Consider the following 24715-nt stretch of genomic DNA (forward strand, 5'->3'; position numbering starts at 1 on the left):
TTTTAGTGGGACCTTAGCTGGCATGATGCTGAAAGTTAGGCTATGTATCCTGTGGATCCAACAAACTATTCAGCATACATTTAAAAGGTGATAAACGATATATTTTAAAAAATCCCAATCACTATTTTTAAAAAAATGAACCACCAAAACTTGTTCTCTAGCAGTGAACATTATTAAGAGTTTTGGAAAGGTTGGCTTTTTGCATTTGGAATGTGGAATTTAGTCACCCTTTCCCTCTCCCCCAAATCAAACAAACTCCACCTTGAAGGAAGAGAAATGAGGCATTTCCTGCCTTTTTGTCTCAATAACTCAACTGAGAATCCATTAACAGAGAATCCCCATAATCATACCACCTCCTGTAGTTTTCTCTGTGCTACATTTTGAATGATGGGAAACACAAAATGGAGGAAATAATAGCTCAGTACAGATGTACTCAAGCCCACTAATGGCACAGTGGGGAAATGGCTTGAATACCAAGCCAGTGGTTGCTGGTTCAAATCCCCGCTGGTATGTTTCCCAGACTACGGGAAACCTATATCAGGAAGCGGTGATATAGGAAGATGCTGAGAGGCATAATCTCATACTGCGTGGGAGGAAGGCAGTGGTAAACCCCTCCTGTATTCTACCAAAGACAACCACAGGGCTCTGTGGTCACCAGGAGTTGACACCGACCCGACGGCACAACTTTACAGATGTACTCAAATGTAAATACAGTCCCTTTACATTTGGAGTATATGGCAGGGAAGAGTACTAGCCCCAAACCTATTGGGCAGCTGATAAGACTGTGACAGTGGTGCAGCATAAATAAAACCGATTTTGCCAGGGCTTGACCCGCACTCATGGGAAAGGCCTGTGACAATGGAAGAGAGGATGGCAGATGCAACAGTGTTATTTCTCACCTCTCTCTTGCTACGGCCCTATGAAGAGCCAAGGCTGGAGCAGCAGTAATGCAAAGGAAAGGAAAGGAAAAAGGCATGATTTGGACAGCGTCGGAGCTCAGTGGCAAATGGTTTGGCTCTCCCATCTCATATTTTCCCTTCGATCCTCCTCTGACAGCTCAGTGTCAGAATGGAAAGATTAATTCAATGTTTGCTTCAGCTAGTCATTCTGACAACACACAAATGTCATCCTGAAAGAAAGCACCATTTTAAAAACACATTTGTAAACTACGCCAAAAATACATTAGACACCATTTATTGGGAATGCAGGTCAACAGTTTTCAGAGCACAATAAATCATAAACATCTAAGAATAAAGGAGTACCTTCATTACATCATGTGCTTCCCACAGAATCTGTTTAGTAAAAGAGCCATAGCCCGATTTGTATGTGGAAAATGATCAACTTCTTAAAGTTCACTGGAATTCTCTTTGTTCATAGCCATCACACTTTAAAAAGGCAAAAGCAAAGGTTTGATGCCCCAATACAGCATCAGTAGTATGAAATATGTAGTATAGTATAGTCCAGCCCTTAATTACAAATAAATTTGGAAAGACTCACTTTTCCTTACAGGATTCTCTCTAAGGATTTCACTTAGTTTTTTTGGCCACATGTTTTCATGATTAAGTTTTAGTATCACATGATAACCACCAATAAGAATAAGTCATGCAAAATTATTCTGTTTTAAGGAGGCATAATTTAAAATAAGTTGAATTAGACACTTCATTTTCAAGTTAATACATTAATAGACCTTTTGGTTAGTTTTCATTAGTAGGGTGGTTTTATCTTCCAATTCAAAGCTTATTCCTCTCACTTGATGGGATGCAGAGATTAATACAAAGAGAAAGCAACCCAGACCACTTCAGAGCAAACATCCTAGAGCACGGGCTCTCAAACTTGAGTCCTCAGATGATGGACTACAACTCCCATCACCTCCCTGCTACAACCACCATGGTGGCAGGAGATGATAGGAGTTGTAGTCCAACATCTGGGGATCAAAGTGAGAACCTCTGTCCCAGAGTACAGTCAGTCAGGATAATGAGATGTCTTGTTGCATTTGACAATTTGCCGGAAAGTAAATTGCAAAAACACAACATTTTGGGAATGCATATATGGCAGGACTTCTTCAAGTGGACCCAAAAAGAATTTGCTCACTGAAACTGACTTGAAGTTTACACATAACTTCAATTTGATGAAACATTGTACAGAAGAAAGTGAGAGTATCTAAGCAGTGGAATGCATGCAGTAGGATCCCTTTCTAAACTGGAATCTGCGCCTTCATTAAATAAAGAGAAAACAAATATCAATATATACAAATAATTACTGGAAGGCCCTGCCAGATAGATTGATTTTAACCCTTTCCAAATAAATTAAAAACAATGCAACATTTATAAATAGCACAGCAATACCCTCCCCTCCTTGGCCCTTTTGGGCTAGAATACGTTTTTTTAGATCACGCACATGTGTAGCAGCTCCTTCCTCAAAGTATTAAGGCATATCACATAGCATCAAAATGGAACCGGTGGGCTTCTTGTCGCTTCTCTCTGTCATCTGCTTTCTGAAAAACAAAGAATAAAAGTGGTTTTCAAACACTGACCCTGCGTTTTGGCTACTGAAGGTATCAAGACTCACAAAATGATTGACTTGTCATTTGAGAGAAGATGGAAAGCCTATTAAGATGGAAAGCCTTAAATAATTAGTACTTAAAATAGGGGCCATTTCAGAGGAGCAATCTATGGCTGCTGCAATTAATGATCTTTTTTTAAAAAAAGTATTAATGGCTCAATACCTTAGACTGGTCTACTAAATACTATTGCACAGAGCAATATTGCTTAATTAATTAAAACAGAAATCCTTTTTGGCATACATATATTTGCAATCATCTGGACAGGATCTTTGGAGGAAGGAATCTTAAGCTGCCATTTATGGTATGTTTGCCTCAGTTCTGTTTTAAAAAATATTCTCCTCTAAATAGCATTCACAATGCCCAATTAAGACACAATCCGTGGATCAAATCATCATTAGGCGCATAGCAATGCAACCAGCATTAAAACGATGGACTCTGTTCCATGTGACTGAGAAGAAAAAGCCGTAAATGCACAATAACAAGAGAGCTGGTCTTGTGGCAGCAAGCATAAATTGTCCCCTTTGTTAAACAGGGTCTGCCCTGGTTTGCATTTGAATGGGAGTCTACCGTTTGAGCACTGTAAGACATTTCCTTTAGGGGATGGGGCTGCTCTGGGAAGAGCATCTGCATGTTTGCATGCAGAAAGTTCCAAGTTCCCTCCCTGGCGGCATCTCCAAAACAGGGCTGAGAGAGACTCCTGCCTGTAACCTTGGAGAAGCTGCTTCCCGTCTGTGTAGACATTACTGAGCGAGATGGACCAATGGTCTGATTCGGTAGAAGGCAGTTTCTTATCTTCCTACATCCCCAGGAACGACAGATGAAAAGTGCTTGATTTTGGCAGATGTGGGCTAGAACGTCCATGCTCTGAACAGAACGAGGAGGAGTCTGGGAGCACCACCCACATGCCCTGGGCCATCTGTCCAGCATAAACGCACTTGCAAACATTCCTTTCTGGGGCTTACTATGTGGCAAGCACAAGCGTACACCTGTAACGAGAGAGGAGTCCGGCGGCAGGCAGGATTTCAGCCGCAGTCCCCACAGCTATTTCGCAAGGTGGTTTGTGGGGAGCGTGCCCTCACCTGCCTCCCCCTCATTTGACAAGCTGTTCTTGCTCTCTAAGGGTGCAGTGGGACTGCATGTCGAATCGACTGTGCCCTTCTGGATCCGACTGTCAGCCCTTGATCTTTCTGGGGAAACCAGGCTGCTTTCAGGTGTTATCACGCTCCGGCTTCTTGGCAGTAACATGCTCATGCCACGACAGCTCCAACACGTCTCCATCTATAAAAACAGCCTGTGACACCTCCCCTCCTCCCCTCGCTGAGCAAATTCATGCTGCATAATGTGTTGCAGTCTTGCTTCCCCCTACTCCTTTCAGATCAGTTCCCCATCCAGTTGTGTTCTCTTTCTCTCTCTCTCTCGCATGGTATTTTGAAAAGGTTAGCCATAAGACTCTTTCATTTAACGATCAAGTCTGGAAAGCAAATACGTTGCCTTTCTAGTCGATCCATCTATGTTCTCCGTTGTACCCCATCTCTTGGATCCAGAATATAAAAGTGCTTAATTTGAGCGATTTTCGTAGCAAGAGCTTGGTTTCTAAAAGCAAGGCCAGGCCTCCAGATCTCGCTCCACGGGCCCGCTTCCACAAACACCCCTTCCCCCACCCCACAGCATCTCCGAGCCAGAGGGGGCCTCGTAGGCCATCACATGGCTATCCAGCCTCTGCTCAAAGCCTTCCAGGAAGAGAGAACCCGCTGCCACCCTTGGTAATTGGTGCCACTACTGAGGTGTTATTAGTGTTAAGTTTGTCCTCATGTTCAACCACTATTTAGAGGCCCATTACGGTGGTCCAGCTTCCATTCAGTTCTTCAAAACATACACTTTCCTAGAACTGTACAAGCTCCTCCGCTATTCCTTCTCCTTTCAGAGCTGAGATCTCTCCAACCGGCAAAAACAACCGTTGTGTTATCTCGCTTCTGTTTGCCAAGTGCCACCCTGGGCACCTAATTTCATTGCAGTTTTGCGCCTCCAGCCTCTGGTATTTGGTGTCCACGTTCTGCAAGGGTTCATGACAACAGCCCTCTTAATTTTCATGTGTGTGCAAAAGTGTTCTCGGCATTTGGCTAGGTTCCTTTGTCTCATGATGGCCAACAGCAAGCTCTGGCAAGTCTAAAATGCAATAATGTTGACAGCTATGATTGCAGCTCAGCTAGGCAGCCGTACTTACTGGCTACCTGCTGGCTGGGGGGGCGGGGCTCATTGTGAATGGAGAGCCACACGAGAAAGTGGGACATACTTTCCTTTCGGGGCGTGAAAGAGGCCTCTCAAATGGCTTCTGCAGATCAATGCCTCTCTAGAGAGTCAGACCGTCAGTTTTGCTCATAGCAAAATATGGCAATTTCGAAGCTTGTCAATAAGAATAAAAGAGCCAGCACGGGTTCCAGCGGGAAGAAATCTCTTTGTATTACAGCCCAGCTGAACATGGGCTACTTAAATGTCATTCAGTGCCACAGCCACATTGTACCAGGGTACTTTTCCATGAACTGCAGACAAGACAAAGCTACAGACACTTCACGTTTAACCAACCTTTAAGGCACTTCAACTCCTGTAAATTCTCCTACTGAGGCCTTATTTACATGACGCAGACAGACGGCAGAATGGACAGTAGCACTTTTACTTCCTGTAAAGGTAAAATGTGCCGCCAAGTCGATTTTGACTCCTGGTGCCCAGAGACCTGTGGTTGTCTTTGGCAGATGGGTTGACCATTGCCTCCTCCCTCACAGTATGAGATGATGCCTTTCAGCATCTTCCTGTATCGCTGCTGCCCGATATAAATACCAGCGGGGATTCAAACCAACAACCTTCTGCTTGTTAGTCAAGCATTTCCCCGCTGCGCCACTTAAGGTGACACTCTTTGATTCCTGTATATCCTCCTAATTCTGAACTTAGTGGTCCTCTCCTTCTCATAGTGCTTCTGCCCACTGCTATACAGAAAATGGAGCAAAAGAAAAACTAGGATATTCTCACATGGCTTCATGGAACCAGTCCCTCTTTGTGGAAAATGCAATGTGTGTGAACAGCGCAGAATCAAAGCCTCTCTTTCCGAATGACCTCTATAGAAGTATCTAATGCAGAACAAGACTCTATCACTGGCTCATATTGTTGCATGCCGCTGTTCTCTATCATTTATCCAAAGGCCATAAAACTTATGTATGAAGCTGCCTCATACCAAGTCAAACCATTGCCACATCTAGCTTACTATGTGCCACTGTGGCTGGTAGCAAATCACCAAGGTCTCAGAGATGTTTAGCCTGCATACCAGGTCCATCAAATGGAGATGTTAGTTGCATATGGACAGGAGACTAGAAATGTGAGCACTATAAGATATTCCCCATCAGGGGATGGAGTTGCTCTGGGAAGAGCATCTTGGTTCCAAGTTCCCTCCCTGGCAGCATCTCCAAGACTGGACTGAGAGAGATTCCTGCCTGCAACCTTGGAGAAGCCACTGCCAGTCTGTGAAGACAACACTGAGCTAGATAGACTAATGGTCTGACTCAGTATATGGCAGCTTCCGATGTTCCTATGCTCCAGGCAGGGCTGCAAAAGACTCCTGCTTGAAACCTTGGAGAGCTGATGCCGCTCAGTGCAGACACTACTGAGTTAGATGGACCAATGGTCTGATTCGGTGTAAGGCAGCTTCCTGTGGTCCTATGCCCCAGGTTCATTCCCTGGCATCCCCAGGTAGGGCTGGGAAGGATTCCTGCGTGAAACCTTGGAGAGTGGCTGCCAGTCAGTGTCTACAGTACTGAGCGAGATGGACCAGTGGCCTGAATTCGTATAAAGCCGCTTCCCGAAAGCATTTCCCCAGTTGATTCTTAAGGGGATTTCTGGAAATCGCCTTGCTTAACAGGACCTTAAGCAAAGGTATTAAAGGGCTCAATACAAGATAACATGCAGACCTGATTGCAAAGTGCTCGACTGACATTGTGGTAAGGCAGGCCGGCATCTGCAGCCACGTATGCTCACCTTCTCTTGCCAGTGCAATATGCCAATGATTGCCAGTATGAAGACACAGACCCCGATTAGGGCGATCGCTGTCAGCAGGACAATGTTACTTGGCGTCAGGTACAGCTTGGCACTCCAGCTGTGGGGAAGAGGAGAATCCAAGAAAACGTCAGCACCTGTGTTTATGGAAGTGGAGACAAGATATTCCCCAGAGACGATGGGAAGCACAATGATTTAAAAAAACAAAGCACGATATACGGGTTTAGTCTGATTTGATCTTGGAATTGGTGGAGTGTAAAAGAATGAGCAACAGTCTCGTCTCCCCAGCAGAGCAGGTTGGTCCCGTCAAAGTAACATTTTGACTTGTATTTTCAAGTAGTGACACTCTTATTATAAGCGTCAGTGTTCCCTGTGGGGCAAGGTATAGCCACCTAATGGCGCGGTGGGGAAGTAACTTGTCTAGTGAGCAAGAGGTTGCCGGTTCGAATCCCCGCTGGTATACTATGGGAAACACACCTCTATCAGGCAGCAGCGATATAGGAAGATACTGAAAGGCATCATCTCACACTGCATGGGAGGAGGCAATGGGAAACTCCTCCAGTATTATACCAAAAGAAAACCACAGGGCCCTGTGGTCGCCAGGAGTTGACACCAACTCGACAGCATAACTTGACTTTACTTTATTGGGCATGGCACTTAGGATAGTATTCAAGAGAAGGTCTTCTTCACTTTGAGCCCCATCGCCCATTGAGATCATCCAGAGAGGTCCATCTGCAGTTGCTACCGGCTCGTCTGATGGCTACTCAGAGGTGGGCCTTCTCTGTTGCCACCCTGAGACTTTGGAATGTGCTCCCTGCTGAAATAGGAACCTCCCCATCTCTGACAGCAATTCCAGTTGTTAAGCCGGGATGAATAAATGTGTATCTTTAAAAACACATTTATTCATCCAGGCTTAACAACTAGAATTGTTTTAAATAGTTTAAATGCTTTAATTTGTTTTAGGTTGTTTCCAAACCACCCAGAGATGTACGTTTGGGGCAGTGTACAAATAAAATAAAATAAAATAAGGTTAGCAGACGCCAAGTGAAGAAGATGATATTCTTGCAACCGCATAATTTCTGGGTAGGAAAGCCTGCTTGCTTCAGCACTGAACCACACCCATGAAAAGCCCAAATAGGGAAAGGCCGACATTTGCCTCTCTCTGGCTCCTGCTTTTAACAGGGCTCCACTGTGTAGAGTCCAGCAATGGCAATCCTTTCCTTCATCTTTACAAATGTTGCTCTTCAGGCTGCATGCGGAAGCTTCAAGTTTATATAGCTGCACCTGTATCACCCCCATAGCATAGACAGCGGGATAGCCAAGGCTTTCACAGCTATGGCTGAATACGGCACTTGGGATCCAGAAACCTTACCCTAGTAAAATAGAGATACGCGTTATTGAAGTATCTTTGGGCAGAAAAGACAAGCTTCCATAGGCTCCTTAAGGGCTGGAAGCACGATGGCGGTGCGGGTTTAATTGCCTGGCAAATGGCTCTATTGATTATCGGAAGTTCATAAACGGCATGTCAATGTACCGCTGCAGGACGGCATTTAGGCCTTCATGTGTCATCTTGCTCTTTTCTCAGAGTGCCAGCTGCGTGCTATCGATTCGACTTAATGCGTCTCAGCAAAATGAGCTCTAACTGCCCAGTTGGCGGAGAGTGGCTTCAACTCAGGCATGTCGAAAATAACACCAAGATACCATGCCATTCAGGGGATCGTTGTAAGTAGGACATTCTCCCAACCATTTCCCTGTTCTGCACTTAAACCCGTTCTCTTTGGGGGGTCGTGGTTGGAGTGGGGAACAGACTTTGGCTCTCTGTAATTTCTTCCCGAGGCTCGGCTGTGGAAGAGAAAAACGAGGCCTGCAAAACAATAGCTTCCGAGTTAATTGCTAGTGCAGTGATCTTCACTATCTTTCATGCGGGGGCGGGGGGGCGCTCTGGCAAAAAAAATCTTCCATGTGAGTCACTTCCCATTGTGCTGATCTCTGTACAGTGCTGGAGGAAAGTGTGCCTCTCTTAAGGGCTCTGTGGGGAAAGTGCTGTGAAGGACCACACGACCAAGCACTCTGTGCAGACCTTCCCAGATGGTGTACCTTTTGCTTAAAGGAGCCCCATAAAATAATAAACAGGCCCAATAAACAACTAGTCAGGGAACCACACGGAGGGTTGATGGGGGCTGCCACTGCCCCCCTGCCCGGGCCTTACAGTGAATCACACTGTGGTAGTATGTTTCTTAGGAACATAGGAAGCTGCCATATACTCAGTCAGACCCTTGGTCTATCTAACTCAGTATTGTCTACCCAGTATTGTCTACACAGTGGTATGCAGGTCATCTTAAGAACCAAAATGAAAAATTGGGTCAGAGATATTCATGGAAGAACAGGGGGACCGATAATATCAGATTTGCAGATTTCTGAGCTGCTATTTTGCAAGTCATGTGAGAGAGCACTGGCACTGAAGTCTCAAGCCAATGGGACTACTCTCGAGTAAGCACATGGCAGTTTGCATGCCCTTTTTATAAAAGCACACCAATTTGGGGACAGCATCATTTCAGAAACAGGAGCAAAATAAGAGATTAATGATAGAAACATTCATTTGTAGGAATAAGTGGTATGACCCTGAAACCTGCTAAAATATCAGCACCAATATATACTTGGTGCTAATTTAAAAAGAGCTGTCTCACAGTTCACGGCATGGCTTTTGACTAAATGAGAAGTTATTTTAACACTCATTACACTTATTGTATCTGGATTCAATAGTGGTTGGACAGGATTAGAGAGTGAAGTTAATACACTTGGACAGTTTCACATGGAGGTCAGTTCTGGGCCAAGTGCAATGTCTGAACATACTGGGAAGATTTCCCCCCACTTCACACAATGCATTACTTTTATTGGAATATATACAGTAAGTTTTCCTCTAAAAGTGACTGGTTATTCTGCTCCATTTAGTATATGTCAAGATGTTGGCTGGATAGAGCAGTCTTCCCACCATTTTGCTATCTAATCACTGACTGCATATAGCATGAATTGAATTTCGCCTTGGCTAGGGTCACCTTAAGTGGCACAGCGGGAAAATGCTTGACTAATGAGCAGAAGGTTGCCGGTTCAAATCCCTGCTACTACTATATCGGGCAGCAGAGATATAGGAAGGTGCTGAAAGGCATCATCTCACACTGCGTGGGAGGAGGCCATGGGAAACCCCTCCTGTATTCTACCAACGACAACCACAGGGCTCTGTGGGTGCCAGGAGTCGAAATCGACTTGACGGCACACTTTACCTTGAGTGCCTTTCTGGGCCAATGCGGGCCACGTAAAATTACAGGTTGCTGCTTTAAAAGCACAGGTAGAGGAGCGTGGTGTTAGTGCTGTCCAAGGTGCTGAATCACGAGACAAGCTTGCCACTAACTCTAAGGGAGAAATATCCTTGCTATAGCTCCTGTCCAGTCCAAACATGTTAAGCTCAAGTGTTATTCTGGTGGTATTTAGGATGGCATGCACAGGCCACGTGTGGCTCCAATCTCTCTCCCCTCTTGAAATATCCTTTGCATGGAGCTTCTGCACAGGAACATAGGAGGCTGCCTTCTCTTGGTCTATCTAGTTCAGTATTGTCGACACTGGCTGGCAGTGACTTCTCCCAGGTTTCAGGCAGGCGTCTCTCCCAGCCCTACCTGGAGATGCTGCCAGGGAGTGAACCTGAGACCTTCTGCAAAGCAGATGCTCTAGCTATGCCCTCTTGAGGAGAGGATGTCTTTATTTTGAGCCACAGTATTAGAACACTGAACACACAAAACTATATTGAGGTATTGTAAAGAATTTTTGGATTAATGCCACCGAAGGTGACTGAGGAATATAGCCGAAACGCATCTGGTATATTGTGACGAACTTTCAGACATCCTTCTGGAACAATTCAAAAAAACCCATAGACTTTTTTAGAAACATCTATGGAGTTTCATTAAAGACATTATATTGACTCTGTTCCCATTGACTGGAAACCCCAGAAGAAACAGCCATTTGGACTTTAAAAAAATATTATTATAGTTATTATATAATAATTAAAAAATTATTATACACTTTTAATGCAGGGAATTATTTTTTAAATATGTATTCATAAGCGTCCATTATGGGTTATGAGGGGGATCAATACATAGGAATCAATGAAGGGTTATAATTGATTATGTGAGTTTGATTAAATGAGATTCTTCATGATTTAAGATTTGTAAGCACGGGATTGAGCTCTTAGTCTGGCTTTCAAAAACACAGAAACATAAGAAGCTGCCATATACTGAGTCAGACCATAGGTCCATCTAGCTCAGTATTGTCTACACAGACTGGCAGCGGCTTCTCCAAGGTTGCAGGCAGGAATCTCTCTCAGCCCTATCTTGGAGATGCTTCCAGGGAGGGAACTTGGAGCCTTCTGCTCTTTCCAGAGCAGCTCCATCCCCTGAGGGGAGTATCTGACAGTGCTCACACATCAAGTCTCCCATTCATATGCAGCCAGGGTGGACCCTGCTTAGCAAAGGGGACAAGTCACGCTTGCTGCCACAAGACCAGCTCTCCTCTCCTCTCCCATTCCGCCCATCTCCATTTGTGCTGCAACCTGTTGTTTTTACTATACGTGACTGCTCCTACATGTACTGTACATGTAAGAGTTAAATACACAATCACCGCCTCCATGAACGATTCAGAACCTGCCAAGCTGGTCTTGGAGGCAGCAGCATCTATTTGGCCTCTAGTTTTCAAATTCCGGCGTTGTAGAAAGAAGTCCTTGCCAAGATGATACCAGCCTGCTCTAATTTGTATGGAAACATGATCACTGCTCAGTTCACGACTCCAGAGCAGTTTGCTCTCCTGAACATCAGTGAAACTCTCAGCATTATTGACGTGTAAATTGCTACTCTACTCCACAGTTGTAAACCTTTGTCTGGTGCCGAGGGTGGCACCCAGGTCTGAGAAAGCCCAGTGGCTCAATCTGCCTTTTTGCAAATATAATGACCGGTCATTTTCTCCTCATCATCTATACAGCTGAGAACCATCCGTGAGAGATTTGCTCCCATTAAGTAAATTTCTTCTATTTTAGTATGTACTCTCAGTGGAAGCAATCAATTTTGCCAACAGGACAGAAGATTAATATTTGCCAATACATTTCAGGGGGTTCGTTTATTTTTGCAGGGGTGGGAAAATGACACAGCAACTTTGAGTTGAGGAGATACCTCAGAAAAATGGGAAGAGAGCTGGTTTTGTGGTAGCAAGCATGGATTGTCCCCTTTGCTAAGCAGGGTCCACCTTGGTTTGCATTTGAATGGGAGACTATTTGTGTGAGCACTGTAGGATATTCCCCCTTAGGGGATAGGGCTGCTCTGGGAAGAGCATCTGCCTGCTTGCATGCAGAAGGTTCCAAGTTCCCTACCTGGTGGCAGCCCCAAGATAGGGCTGAGAGGGACTCCTTCCTGCAACTTTGGAGAAACCGCTGCCAGTCTGTGCAGACAATACTGAGCTAGATGGACCAAGGGTCTGACTTGGTAGAAGGCAGCTCCCTAAATGACTACTGGAGACAAGGATAGATATCTACCTATCTGAGTAAAAGTAAGGGTTTTTTCTCCCATATAGCTTGAATCATTTTTACTGAACCAACAGCTTTAAATAAAGTCATTTAGCAGATTTATCCCCACTTTTCCCGAAAGTATTTGAGGCGGCTTGCATAAAAACTAGGCTTGCACTATAACATTGGAGAGAGAGGGAAAAAAGAGTATTTTGCCCAATACATTTGGCCGCCGCAAAGAGAACAGAAAGGGCAGGCGGGGCGGGGGGGGAGTTGGCCAAAGCTAATTGCTTTCATACAAATGGGCTTTTATTCCAAGTGGATTTCGATGTGAAAGTTCTCCTCTGCGCATGCGCCTTGCTCCTAATTACAGGAGGATTCAGAGTTCCATGGCAACACACACCAGGCGCTAGAAATCTGAAAAGAAATCTTTTTGCACTTCATTGGACACAGAGAATGTATATTTGATTAGACCATAACTTCTCATGTAGCCATTATCTCCACAATTACACGTCCAACTTGATGAAAAGAAAATCCAGAAGACGTTTTACTTTCTTTTGGTCACACATAGAGAAACATTTTTATGAAGTTATATAGGATCACTTTATAGTTAATTCCCAGGGGATTTTTTATTTTTTATTTTTTAAACTGCCTGTTGACACAGTTCATCGAGACGGAAACTAGGGATGTGCACGAAGATCGTTGTTGCCGACGGGGGGTAGCGCTTTAAGGGCGGGGGAGGGTGTACTCACCCCTCCCGCCGCATTTCCCCCGCCGGCGCGCTGTCATTTGGAAGCCCCTCGGGGCGGCAGCGTTCCTCCCTGCCGCCCCGTTTGCCCCGTTGGCTGGAAGTCGCGAGCGCGCGTGCGCCCGTCATGCGCGCCTTTCTGCCATGTGCGTGCGCACACAAGACGGGCGCATGCGCGCTCGCAACTTGGTTTTTCAAGAGCCCCATGGGGCTGCAACACTGCTTTCCTGAAACCCCAATTGGAGTTGGCATGCACATGGCGGGGGCTCATGCGCATTGTCCATTTGCATGGTCAGCATACCACACAAATGGCTGGCACTCCAAGCGCTGGCAGGGGGGAAAGCAGCAGGGCCGGGGTGAGCAGGTAGGGAGCTCCTTACCTGCTCTTTTAAAGGCACACCCTCCCACCAATTGAGCTGGTTCACAGTCCGGTGTTTGAGCCCGTTTGGCGCTTCCTTTTGGAAGCACCGAAATGACTCATGCACATGCCCTATACAATATAGATTGTGTCCCATGAAGTTCACAAAATATCTCCCTGTATTTAAAGAATGCTACTCTGGCTTCGGGGTACATGTGAACATACGGAATGCCCACACCTGCAACTTGGCATCTCTCTGCAATCCGGTGCAAACTGCTTTTGTTGAACATTTGGTCGTACATATGGAGTTCCCCAAAAAATAAACAGCACAAAGGAAGTTATTTCGTTCCCTTTCCTCCCCAGCACATGCAAGGATTTCCATTAAGAAAAGAAAGCAGAATGGCACTACTGAAACAGAGCTTGGATGTTTTGTGCAAATGAGGGGGCATTCCAACACTGCTGGCAGTGTCATTGTGCACAGGTGTATCGATCAGCAAAATTACCTTCGAGGGCGGTCGTGAGGATACGGAATGACAATGAGCTGGGAGTTTGGGATGATGGCGGTCCATTCCTGTTTTCTTACAGTCTGAAAGAGAAGAAGCAAAAGCACTTGGTGCATGCAGGCCTTGCCAACTTATCCCCATTCTCAAATGGTATTCTTAATTCCCCTTGGCACAGCAAAATCTCAGCGTTCTTCTCTCCTGGGAAACTGCCTAGAATGGAATTTCCAGAAAAACATCCCTCCCTGCATCAGTGGTCCCTCTAATTTTTTTCATCTCTGTGCGGCATGAGTTTTGTTCTGCGTGGCGGTATCAGGGAAATGTGTGTGTACCTGCATTCACAATGGGGCCTTCCTGATTCAACCTGAGAGGGGCCTAAAATTAACTGAGCGGACATCAGAAAACTTGTGAGCATGCACGTGTGTACACGCCTTAGAGGGAACAGTGCCCCCCATAGAGTTTCAAGGGACTTCCACAGAATGATGCCACAATCACCCGCAGAGGAAAAAAGGACATGAGAACATAGGAAGCTGCCTTCTACTGAGTCAGACCATTGGTCCATCTAGCGCAGGATTGTCTACACAGACTGGCAGCGGCTTCTCCAAGGCTGCAGGCAGGAGTCTCTCTCAGCCCTGTCTTGGAGATGCTGCCAGGGAGGGAATCTGGAAACTTCGGCCAGCTCTTCCCAGAGTGGCCCCTAAGGGGAATAGCTCGCAGTGCTCACACACATGGTCTCCCATTCAAATGCAAACCAGGGTGGATGTCGATTAACATTCCACTGGGTCGACTCACAGTACCATTTCCACCTGAAAGCCAGCACAGAAAACAGCTGCTTGTGGACTGGAGCCCAGGACCGCCATCCTTTCATTGCCCTGCCCTTCCAGGAAGAATCCAAGCACCACCCTGAATGGAGTTCTATACCTCCCACAAACGTTTGTAGCAGTTTATCCCCTGCTAACTGGACAAAGAGGCACCTTTTAACGTGGTGATTCTCTTTATTTAGCAGCGGGGGAGTAACTGGCCCTGTCCACCCCCAGCACAGGACCTCCAGTGACTGTTGCTGGTGTCTATCTTGTGTTTCTTTTTAGATTGTGAGCCCTTTGGGGACAGGGAGCCATCTTACTTATTTGTTATTTCTCTGTGTAAACCTCTGTTGCCAGATTTGGCTTTTTTAAAGCCAAATTTTGGGTTACGGCCCATTTGACTCATGAGTATACCCCTTAGGTTCTGGCCACACTGTAAACTGCCCTGAGCTATTTTGGAAGGACGGTATAGAAATCAAAATAATAATAATAATAATAATAATAATAATAAGAAGAAGAAGAAGAAGAAGAAGAAGCAACCGAGGTCCATGCCAACTGGGATTCGGACGTACCCTTTCTCCAATCGGACGAGGAATGCCAACGTACAAATGATCGAGGAAGTTTGCGCTGCGTCCCAGGCCCAACACGTTATATGGGAGCTGGAGGGCCCAGTGTGCCGACTGGCTCAGCTGCCCAGCTAGAAAGCAATGACAAAGATGCCGTCACGGATGGGATGATGGTTTATGAACAGTGAGAGGGGAGCTGGCTGGTTTTTGCAGAGCCATTGGTTGCAGCTACACCCCAGCTGTAAAAGCCAATTCAGTTATTGTAAACAACAATGCTCAGCATTTATATAGCGCTTCACAAAACACGATCTATCCATCATTATTTATATGCCACCTGATATATGTATCTCTAGGTGGTGTGCATAATCCAAAATGCAACAGACAGAAAACAGAATAAAAACAAAACAATGGCACAGAGTAAAAACAATGAAACCGTTTAATATTAATTTTAATTAAAAGCTGGAGAAAACAAGTGTGTCTTAAGGATCTTTTAAAAAACTATCAGAGAAGGAGGAGCTCTTAGAGCTCAGAGAGTGTATTCCAAAGCCCTGGGGCAGATGCAGGAGAAGACCTGATCTCAGTCGCCATCCGATGTGTCAGTGGCTGGCAACCATCCCTTGTAATCTTTAACTGTCTTGTCTGGTGCTTGGTGTTATCCCCTCATTGCAGGCCGAGGGGAGCGGGGCACACCTGAAACCATCTAGTGAATTAGCGGCAGAGGCAAGGCTCAAACAGGACACTTTTTGATTTGTAGCACAGTATCTTAGCCACCACTTCAAGTACAGTGAATGGAAGCAAAAACTCCCTTACAATCTTTCCACATTCAACTGTATGAATGAATGAATGAATGAATGCTTTATTCATTCATACTCCCCTGCTAACCTGGCAAAAAGGCACCTTTTCAATGTGGTGGTTCTCTTTATTTAGCAGACAGAGGTGCACCTAGGTAATTTTGGAGCCTGGACCTAAAGGCCTTTGGAGACCCCCCCGGCCCCGGCATCATACACACACACACACACACACACACACACACACACACACACACACACACACCATGACACATGCAGTATTTTTTAACATGTGGGTTCTTGAAGGCACAAACAGCAACTGAACTCACAAGAACGTAAGCATATAAAACAGGAATATTTATGCAAATATGCATTAGCAAAAACAATTCAACACACAACTTAACATATTCCCATCTCACGCATTTCTTTCTCTACTCCCCCACTGCTGTCTCTAAAGCACCCGGCGCAGGTCACAACCACACCCGGACACCCCACACAGCACCGGCCAGTGGCCCAGCGCAGCAACCACACCACCCAGGACAGACCAAAGAGGATTTGGTGGCCCCCAGGGGGTGTGGAGGCCATGGACTTCTGCTCAGATGTCCAGGAGTAAGAGCGCCTCTGTTAACAGGCGGAGAGTAACTGGCCCTATCCAACCCCAGCACAGCATCCCTCCAGTGGCTGGTGCTGGCATCTATCTTATGTTTCATTTTTAGATTGTGAGCCCTTTTGGGACAAGCAACCATCTTATCTATTATTTCTCTGTGTAAATCGCTTTGGAGACCGTTTTTGAAAAGCGGCATATAAATATTTGTTGCTGATGTTGTTATTATGGTCTTTGACCAAACAACACAAAACCACCACAGAGCATAGTAGTACAAATACATAAAATCCATGTCTCCATAGCACTACTAGGTATAGCTCAAACCAGCCCAGACCTAACCTTACATGCAGCTGCACAGAATTTGGCCATAATGTTAGGGGTGCACAGTGATCAGCTAAAAGAAAGGAGGTGTATTCGTCATCCCTTCTATAAGGCATATTTAGGAGGAGAGGGGAAACCACCTCCAGCTGTATACCTGTCCATATCACCTGTGGCTTCTACTTTTAGTGTATCACGGTCAGAACTGGCCTATACACCATTTCAACAGGTCGGGGAAAAACCCTCCTAGGAACACCTAAAGGAGCCGGGCCAGCCTCTGCTTCTGTTTCAGTGCATGGCCAAGAGACTCCTGAATATCTCCCCACCATGAACTTCTACAGAGCTCCCCGCACCTTCATTCCGCTTCCCTTCCCTTCGTCTCTTTTAGTCCCCTCAAAAGTCAACACACACTTTGGGATGGATATGGGGGACCTTTAAACAAACTTTAAAGCATACATTTGTCTTTATTAATTTCCAGTGCTCAAGTTACTGAGGATTTCCAGTTTTATTTGATCTATACCTTATCTTTTGCTCAAAAAGTCCTCATGGCAGCTAACAATAAATGGTAATAATGCAAAATAATCTAATGCACAACTCACACAACTCAGTAGCCTGCAGCCCTGTGAGCAGCGGCAGAAACTTTGTATCTTTTCCTTTTTATCTTTTGACATTTTCAGGCTGAACCAGGCAGTTTTCAGGCTAAATGCCATGCCTCAACTGGCCTATAGGCAAGAAACATTCCTACATTCCATTGTCCCAAAATTAACACAAAAAGTTTACAACCAATCAACCAATCAACAAACTTCCATATGCAGAAATATATAAACATGCTACCACAAACTCCAGTCCCCATGAGTGAGAGTGGTCAATTTGACTCTTAAGAATGTGCTTCTTCCTCACGTCTACTATGCTGATCAGAGAATTAGGAATGAGAGAAAGAGCTGACAATTTATGCCAGTAAACAAAAACAACACGGTGCAATTGGCTTCCTTTAATTCACAAGTTGAGACTTCATTTTGTATTCTAGTATGGACCCGTGCCCAGTTTTATTGAGCCTAGATCTCTCTGCCAGATGAAAATTGCAATTATATCCACCGCTGTGAAGATGAAATGTTGATATGCAAAAAAAGAATAGTGTGATGTTCAACAGGAATAATATTAGGAAGTGTTTGAAATTGGATCCTTCCATGGACTACCATAAGGCCAAGATGTTATGCTGCATAGTTCTTGGTTTTTGAGAAAGGTTTTCAGATAGAACTAGAAAATGTCAGACTCAAACTTATCTTCATTTTGTGTCATGTTTTTTTCCTTTCCTACAGTTAGCATCACAATGCACCAGATGCAGGGCTGGTCCTTGGGTTTGGGGTGCCCTAGGGGAAGTTTGACTTTGCGCCCCCCCCCCCCAGCAGCTGAGAAGAGTGGAGCGTTGGCTTTAACTTGAGTCACAAAGGCTGCTTGTTCACAGATGACCTGTGAATGACTAGCCCACTCTGGTATGGGGCTCTGCAGTCCTCAGGTGGCAAACTCTCTGTCTCCCTGAGAGGCAACTTTCAACAGTGCTGTGAGGAGCTTCCAATCCAGCCAAGCCAATCGTTGGGCACACCATGTGCTTCCTGTTGGGGGTGCAGGCACTTGAGAAACCAGGATGTGTCTGTAGGCTCTTGCCTGAGCCGTGGCAGCAGTAACAGAGAGGAGGGAGGCAGGAAGGGGACGGGGGCAGAGAGGGGAGGAGGAGCTTGGAGGTAGGGATGTGTACAAACTGGTTCGGTGCTCCTTTTCTGGAGCGCTGAACCGGTTTGGAATGCCGGCGTTCGAACTGGTTCGGAGGTGGACCTTTCAGGGGCAGGAAGGGTGCCCTTACCTGCACTGCTTCTTCCCTCCTGCCGGCGCCCTCCCCAAAATCATTGGCGCGGGGCTGCCGGGCTACTCTCCCTGCCCATTAAAGGACCCTCCTGCCTCCTGGGAGTGCATGAACCAGTTCATGTGCATCCCTACTAGGAGGCAGACCCTGCCCACCAACTTCCACCCATGGAGGTGCAGTGCACCCCTCCCTAAATGGTGACCCAGATGGCTGCCTAGGTCTGTCTAATGCAGGGTTTCTCAACGTGTGGGTCCCCAGATGTAACTGGACTTCAACCCCCATAATCCCCAGCCTCAGTGGCCTTTGGTTGGGAATTATGGGAGCTGAAGTCCAATTACATCTGGGGACCCACACATTGAGAATCCCTGGTCTAATGGATGGGCCAGCCCTGACTGAATTAGCAAGTGCATGTCATTATGTCAGGATTTTAACCTTTTTCTTTCTTTTTTTAGCAGGGGGACATTCACTGCTCTTAACATTTATAGAGCGTATATACTTCTGATTTTTTTTTACACCAATACAGGAAAATTTCAATACTATGAAAATTAAACAGCTAAGGAATTCTTACTTGAGGCAGTACAATGTTTAGCTAAGAAGACTGGGGAAAACGCAGCAATTACAGGCGTTTCAATCAAGAATGTTCAACGTGCAATAGAAAGATCAAACAATGCTGCGTGTATCTGAAAGCACCATCAAAACAAGGGCAGTCTTTAGAGAATCTTGTAAGCGGGAAGCAGAATAAAGGCGTTCCATGGAGGAGTTCAATTCTGCAATGTGATTTTTCCGATATTCAGAGCAATTAAGCAAACCCAGTGGTGGGGCAGAATCAGTTACGTAGACCACAGTACTGGGAGTTAAACACCGAGGCACAAATGTGGATCCTCAAGATACTGGGGCCTTAACTGTGATGTTTCCTTATCAAAACACCTCTGGGAACAACAGCAAGGAACAGAATCTAATGATGTGCTCCAGCAAGGGGAGGTCTAGGAGGAAGGTATGTTCCATCGTGCTGGGCAGAGAACCAGCAATGGGGGTATGATGCAAAGTGTGTACCTGGCTAGCAGGCAATTCTACTCCACTTAATTCTCTGATTCTAAATCTGGACTTATCAGAGCGAGGCAATGATGTAGTTGCAAATTCAGGAGGGCAAGCGCTCCCCAGGGCCATGCCCACCCCAACAGCCAGAGAAGCCGAGAAATATCAGTGCTCCATCCCTGCACATCCCCCCTCCATCCTGGAACTAGGACAAATAAGGCGGCTTCTGGAGGAACTTCCAAGTCCTGATAGATAGGCCTAGAACTTATATAAAGTTATCACAGAATCATAGCACTGGAGGGGTCCGGTAGGACATCTTTTTCAATCCCCTGCTCAGTGCAAGGAATCCAGAACTAGACTATTCCCAGGACATAGCTGCCCAGCCTTGGCCTGAAGGCCCCCACAAAGGAGAGCACCCCCCACTCCCCTGGTCAGGGGCGTAACTATAATAGGGCAAGGGGAGACAGTTGTCTGGGGGCCCACTGCCTTGGGGGCCCCCCAAGAGGCAACTCATATGACTGACTCCCCCAGCCATGCACCCACCCGGGCTTCCTTCAGTTGTATTCATCCTCCGAAATTGATGTGAGTGTTAAGACCTGGAGCTACCAGAACAGCATGACTTTCTCTAGGACCATTAAATGACTTGCATCATCCACAATTTAAAAAACCTTAAAAAAAAAAAAGGATGATGTTCTATTGTGGCACACAGATTTTACACACACACACACACACACACACACACACACACACACACACAGTTTTTACTATGCTTTTTGTTACCACTATTCAGCCTCATTTAAGATTTCTTTACTTCATCTTGTCTCTGGGCCCACTCCAACCTTGCTACACCCCTGGCCCCGGTAAGTGGCTGCACTGACATATGGCTCTCATTGTTAAGACATTTCCCTTGATGATCAGCAGAGATCTACCCTGCTGTAACTTAAAACTGGTTAGATTTCACCCTGTCCTCTGGGACAGCAAACAAATCTGTGCTCTCTTCTATGGGGGAGCCTTTCAGGTGTCTGAAGAGCCCTCCCGTGTCCTGCTCAGTCTTCTCTTCCCCAGACTCAGTGTACCCAGTTTTCTTGATCGTCTTGTTCCTGACCATCTCCGGTGCCCTCCTCGGAATCCATTCTGTTTCCAGCCAGAATTAGGGCAGAGTGGGTGGAGCTTCTGCGGTTGTCCCAGATGTTCCAAGGGCCAGAGAGTAATAGAAGGAAGCAAGCAATGAAGGGAAGAAAGCAGAGCAGGGGCTCAAGGCCAGGGACTGACACAAGCCTGAGACCGTGGGATGGACCTGCAAGGTCCTCCAGGCAGTGAAAACCTCAGGCTATGCGATGAAGCATCTTCCTTGTGCAGGCCAAAGGAATGTGGGAGAGTCCATAGAGAGACTCCCCTGCTAACTCCTAAGATGTTAGGATTTTGTTTTCCTCCTCTAGAAGAGTAGTTCTGAAAGGTGAGTGTAAGTGGCCCCATAAGTACTTGGGCATCAGGGGTCGGCAAGTGAGGCCCTAGGAGCATAGGAAGCTGCCTTCTACGGAGTCAGACCACTGGCCTATCTAGCTCAGTGCAGTTTACACTGACTGGCAGCGGCTCTCCAAGGTTGCAGGCAGGAGGCTTTCTCAGCCCTACCAGGAGGCTTTACAGACAGGGCTTCTACCCCAAATCTACTTCAAAAGAGAGTGTTTGCGTTCACCAGCCAAACTTACCCCAAAGTCCCTTTGAGATCCTTGGACCCACTCCACACACAAATTGGACTTTGTGATGCGAATTCTAGCTTATCTGGATGTATTTCTGGATTTTTAAAATGCTATTTAAAGCTACTTTTTCTGAAAACAGAGGAGCAAATGAGGAGAGGTACTGACGCAGACAAACATCCACCCATCCAGAGACAAACCAAGGCAACCCCTGCTTTACAAGAGGGACAGTTCATGCTTGCGACCACAAGACCAGTTCTCCTTGCCTTCTTCTCCAACTGCCTCTCCAGCTCTGATTTCTACTGCTCACCACATTCCAGGAATGAGGCTTGGCTGCATTTGTGAAGGTTTGGGGCAGCTGGGAGATGCGTGTTAGATTTGTCCCAAAATATCCAGTATTAGCTAAGGAGGATACAGAAAAATGGCTTGCTAACTTGTCCTGTGAATGAACTTCCAAAGTTACAGTTCTAACTCAAAGATCCAAATTTAAATTGTAGAATTCTCCTTTTGTTTTATGGCTCATCATAAGCACCAAAACTTATGAAAGTGTTCAAGTTATTCCTTACTCCATTTAATACTTATACTTCTTGGATTTTTGAGGTTGGAAATATGAGCTATTTGTTTATGATGACAAGTCTCTGGAAAAAATATATATGCAGCAACAGACTTCAACGGAGGCAAATTAAAAGATAGAGAAATTAAGGGAGTTGAGAAAAGCACGGATGTAGTAGACAGTTATTGATTTTTTTCTTGTGGCACTGAATCATCCATAGCCCACTTATCAAAAATACTGAAGGGCAATTAATAAATGGCAGAGTTTTAATTAGGTCCAAAAGCTGAACTAAGATCATATTCAGCTTTCCAGTGGGCTTGTTTTTCCATGCCTCCATTTTCTTCACCGAAATCAATCCCCTCGTTTTGAAGGCTTGTGAATGGGGCCTTGACATACAAGGCAGAAAGACAGAGCTGCTGAGCTCAAATGAAGCAGCAATTCATAGGCAGGAGAATAGCCACACTTTCAGAATTGTACTTCCCAGTACCATTTTGCTCCGTTCTCGTCTTCTGTTCCAAGGCCCAAGTTCCAGATGGCTCCGTCCGACACATGTCTCTGTCTCTGTCTGGTTGACCTGATGATGAACCCAACAGATGATCAAGGGGTGATTCTTGTGCTATTCAGGTGGTAGCTTGATTTCAAGGTGATTTCATGGAGAAAAACTTGGAGAAACCAAGAGAAACTGCAAGTTCGCAACAACACAGTAAGCTGCTGGAGATGTTAGGCTCATTCATATGACTATCGGCAGGATAGGGTGGGAGAGCTGGGCACGCTCCTGATCAGCGGCTGTGTGAACTCCAAATATCGAGGTAGGAGGTGGCGAACATGATTGTACGCAAGGCAGCAGCTGGGTAGGATGAGCGTGCCCTACCCAGATGGCTTTCCCAGCATTTCACTGCAGGAGGAGGAAACACTGTCCTACCCAGCTGCCACCTTATGAATAAGAATATGAGTATGAACATACCACTTCTCAACCAAAGTTCCCAAAGGGGTTTACATAGATATAAATAAATAAGATGGATCCCTGTCCCCAAAGGGCTCACAGTCTAAAAAGAAACATAAGATAGACACCAGCAACGGAAGGATGCTGTGCTGGGGTTGGATTGGGCCAGTTGCTCTCCCCCTGCTCAATATAAGAGAATCGCCACATTTAAAAGGTGCCTCTTTGCTCAGTTTGCAGGGGGTTGCACACAATCCCACTCCCCTTAATGTTTGGCGCTCACATGGCCACCAATCAGGACAGTACCCGGATCCCCTACTCAGGCCAGGCACTCCCCCTCCCCTACCAGCAGTCCTGTGAAAGGGCCTCATGGCAGAACATTGGTCTGTCTAGCTCAGTGCTGTCTACACTGACTGGTGGCAGGTGCAGGTCCCCAGGATTTCAAACAGGGGTTTTCCCCAGCCCTACCTGCAGGTGCCAGGGATTGAACCTGGAATCTTCTGCATGCAAAGCAGGTGCTCTACCACTGAGCTACAGCCCTCCCCATCACTCCCTTCAAGCTCTACACGGCTTGGGGCCGGGGTACCTGTCAGACCGCATTCGCCCATATGAATCTGCTAGGGCCCTCCGTACATCATCTCAGGCCCTGCTCACGGCCCTGCCACTAACAGAGATCTGGTTGGCGGGGACCAGAGACAGGGCCTTTTCGGTTGTGGCCCCTTGGCTTTGGAATGCCCTCCCTTTATTGTACCCTTTATTGCTGTGAGCTGCCCCGAAGCAGTAGTGCCCTGGAGGGGCGGGGAAGAAATATTTCAAATAAATAAATAATAAACAAATTCTAGTATGGGAACCAGAGGTGCACCTAGGTAATTTTGGAGCCTGGACCTAAAGGCCTTTGGAGCCCACGCCCGCAAATTAGGCACCATCATGCTCCACCGGATGACCACATCACCTGGGACAGACTAAAGAGGATTTGGGGGGCCCCCAGGGGATTTGGAGGCCCGGGACTTCAACCTGGAAGTCTAGGGGTAAGAGCAACTCTGATGGTATCATCCAGTTCTTCCATGTGGGGGCTCCTTCAATCGTACACGCTGCCCTGCAAAAATGGCACAGTGAAACCAACGCATGATGCCGATCTTACAATGCCAAACAACTGGTCCTGAATACCTAGCTAGAGGTGCTGCTGATTTGAAAAGAGATGGGGAAAGAGAATCAGGAAGACGAGATGCTTCTCAAAGCCAACATTCCAGCTCCTTCAGTACAGGGAGAAATCTGAAAGAGAAAGCTGGGGAGCCCACTAAGTGGCCCGTCTGACTCAAGGAGGCCTTCTCCTTCTAGCATATTCACAGCGCCTCCACCCCCAGCTGGAGTTTGCCTCTGCTCCGTCACCTCCCGCAGAGGTCACCAGGGCTGCTGCCAAAGATGCCAGACCGGCTCTCTGATTATTATGCAAATCAGAGCGGCGGCTGTGGTTAGGAAAAGGAAGACAGCTGTGCAAATTTTCATTTTCCCTTTTCAGGTTCCACAGGACTGACACTGTTGATTAAGGGTAAAGCCTCCAATGTAAAAAAAATCCCTAATTTATTGGGAAACCTGCACAAAACACAAAACAAAAGAAACACTGGCTTGTGGAAGCCTGAAATATGCGCTCTAATATGTCACTAAGCCACAGCAGAGCAGATTCAGGCAGCCATAGAGGGACAAGGAACACAGTGCCTTTGCAGAGGGGAATCTGGAAAGGTTATTCCCTCCGACAAGACCTCAGGACCTTGGGCGAAGAAGTCACTGCTGCAATTAC

The 24715-nt window shown here is 46.2% G+C and overlaps 1 protein-coding gene across 2 annotated transcripts in view; it reads right to left on the bottom strand.

Moving 5' to 3' along the window:
• Positions 1-1178: 1178 nt before the first annotated feature.
• Positions 1179-24715, bottom strand: part of ITFG1 (integrin alpha FG-GAP repeat containing 1) — a 131230-nt gene continuing 107693 nt past the window's right edge. The window contains exons 15-18 of one of the 2 annotated variants that reach the window (XM_053270344.1): positions 15128-15252; positions 13756-13838; positions 6587-6704; positions 1179-2494 (exon numbers count right to left, since the gene is read on the bottom strand). In XM_053270344.1, the coding sequence (XP_053126319.1) occupies positions 2435-2494; positions 6587-6704; positions 13756-13838; positions 15128-15252 (386 nt within the window). In that variant the 3' untranslated portion in view covers positions 1179-2434. The remainder of the gene's footprint in view (positions 2495-6586; positions 6705-13755; positions 13839-15127; positions 15253-24715) is intronic. The other variant, XM_053270345.1, reaches the window with a different exon arrangement.

The sequence above is a fragment of the Hemicordylus capensis genome, chromosome 9, assembly GCF_027244095.1.
Source record: "Hemicordylus capensis ecotype Gifberg chromosome 9, rHemCap1.1.pri, whole genome shotgun sequence".
Lineage (NCBI taxonomy): Eukaryota > Metazoa > Chordata > Lepidosauria > Squamata > Cordylidae > Hemicordylus > Hemicordylus capensis.